This window comes from Chrysochloris asiatica, unplaced genomic scaffold (assembly GCF_000296735.1).
Source record: "Chrysochloris asiatica unplaced genomic scaffold, ChrAsi1.0 scaffold00336, whole genome shotgun sequence".
NCBI lineage: Eukaryota > Metazoa > Chordata > Mammalia > Afrosoricida > Chrysochloridae > Chrysochloris > Chrysochloris asiatica.
In genome coordinates, this window is record NW_006408854.1 from 1,057,794 (window position 1) to 1,058,745 (window position 952).

At 37.6% G+C, this 952-nt stretch overlaps 1 protein-coding gene across 1 annotated transcript in view; it reads left to right on the top strand.

Annotated features, from left to right (window-relative positions):
* Nucleotides 1-952, top strand: part of GPR98 (G protein-coupled receptor 98) — a 962,819-nt gene that overhangs the window by 96,030 nt on the left and 865,837 nt on the right. Inside the window, 1 exon segment of the mRNA XM_006875701.1 lies at nt 563-743. Coding sequence (XP_006875763.1) covers nt 563-743 — 181 coding nt within the window.

Sequence of the window (952 nt, forward strand, 5' to 3'; positions counted from 1 at the left end):
AAAAAAAAAATCAGAACAAAGCAAAATCAATAAGTATATTGTCCACCTTTGCTCTGAGGTTCCTGCAGCGTTGTTCCATGGTGGGTCTGTTTGCTCCCCTGTTTGGTCTCGCCCAAGTTGTCAGTTCCGGGCCAGTGAGCCTTGCAGATTCAAAAGTATGAGATTTCATACTTCTGCTACAAGTTCTACTAGCTATATGCCTTCAAACTTTTAAAATAATCCTACCTCTGTGATTCAGAGTTTTGGAGCTTTCCCATGAACCCGCTTCATTTGGTATGCTATGGTATTGCTACGGAGATCTTCACTGCACCTCTACCCTATCTGCCATAAAGTCCCACTTTACATTTATTTATTGATGAAGATGAAATTTTAAAATAATATAGTTTTTTCATGATGTTTTTGAAGCCCCTCATATTAAATATGAATGTATAAGTTCATGTAGAAATAAGTCATGCTAAATAATAACTTCAATTAAATATGATTTAATTGGCTACTTAGTTTAGTTCTGGTATGTAATTTCTATGTTCTTGTTGCTTAATTCCTCTGGATTTTACATTTATAGGTCCTGAATATATATGTTCTTGATGATGATATTCCTGAGCTCAATGAATATTTCCGTGTGACTTTGGTATCTGCAATTTCTGGAGATGGGAAACTAGGTTCAACTCCTACCAGTGGTGCAAGTATAGATCCTGAGAAGGAAACAACAGATATTACCATTAAAGCTAGTGATCATCCATATGGTAATCAACCCCTTTGAAAATATGATTTTCTATTCTCTGGAATGGAGACCTAGTGTAGTGCTGTGGGTTAATGCACTAGCCTGCAGAGTTGGTTTGAAGCACAGGCTAGCAGTTAAAGCTCACCAGCTGCAGCTTGGAAACCTTTTACAGGGTTGCTATGAGTTGGAACTGAATCCACAGCACGTAACAACAACAACATTCTCTGGGTT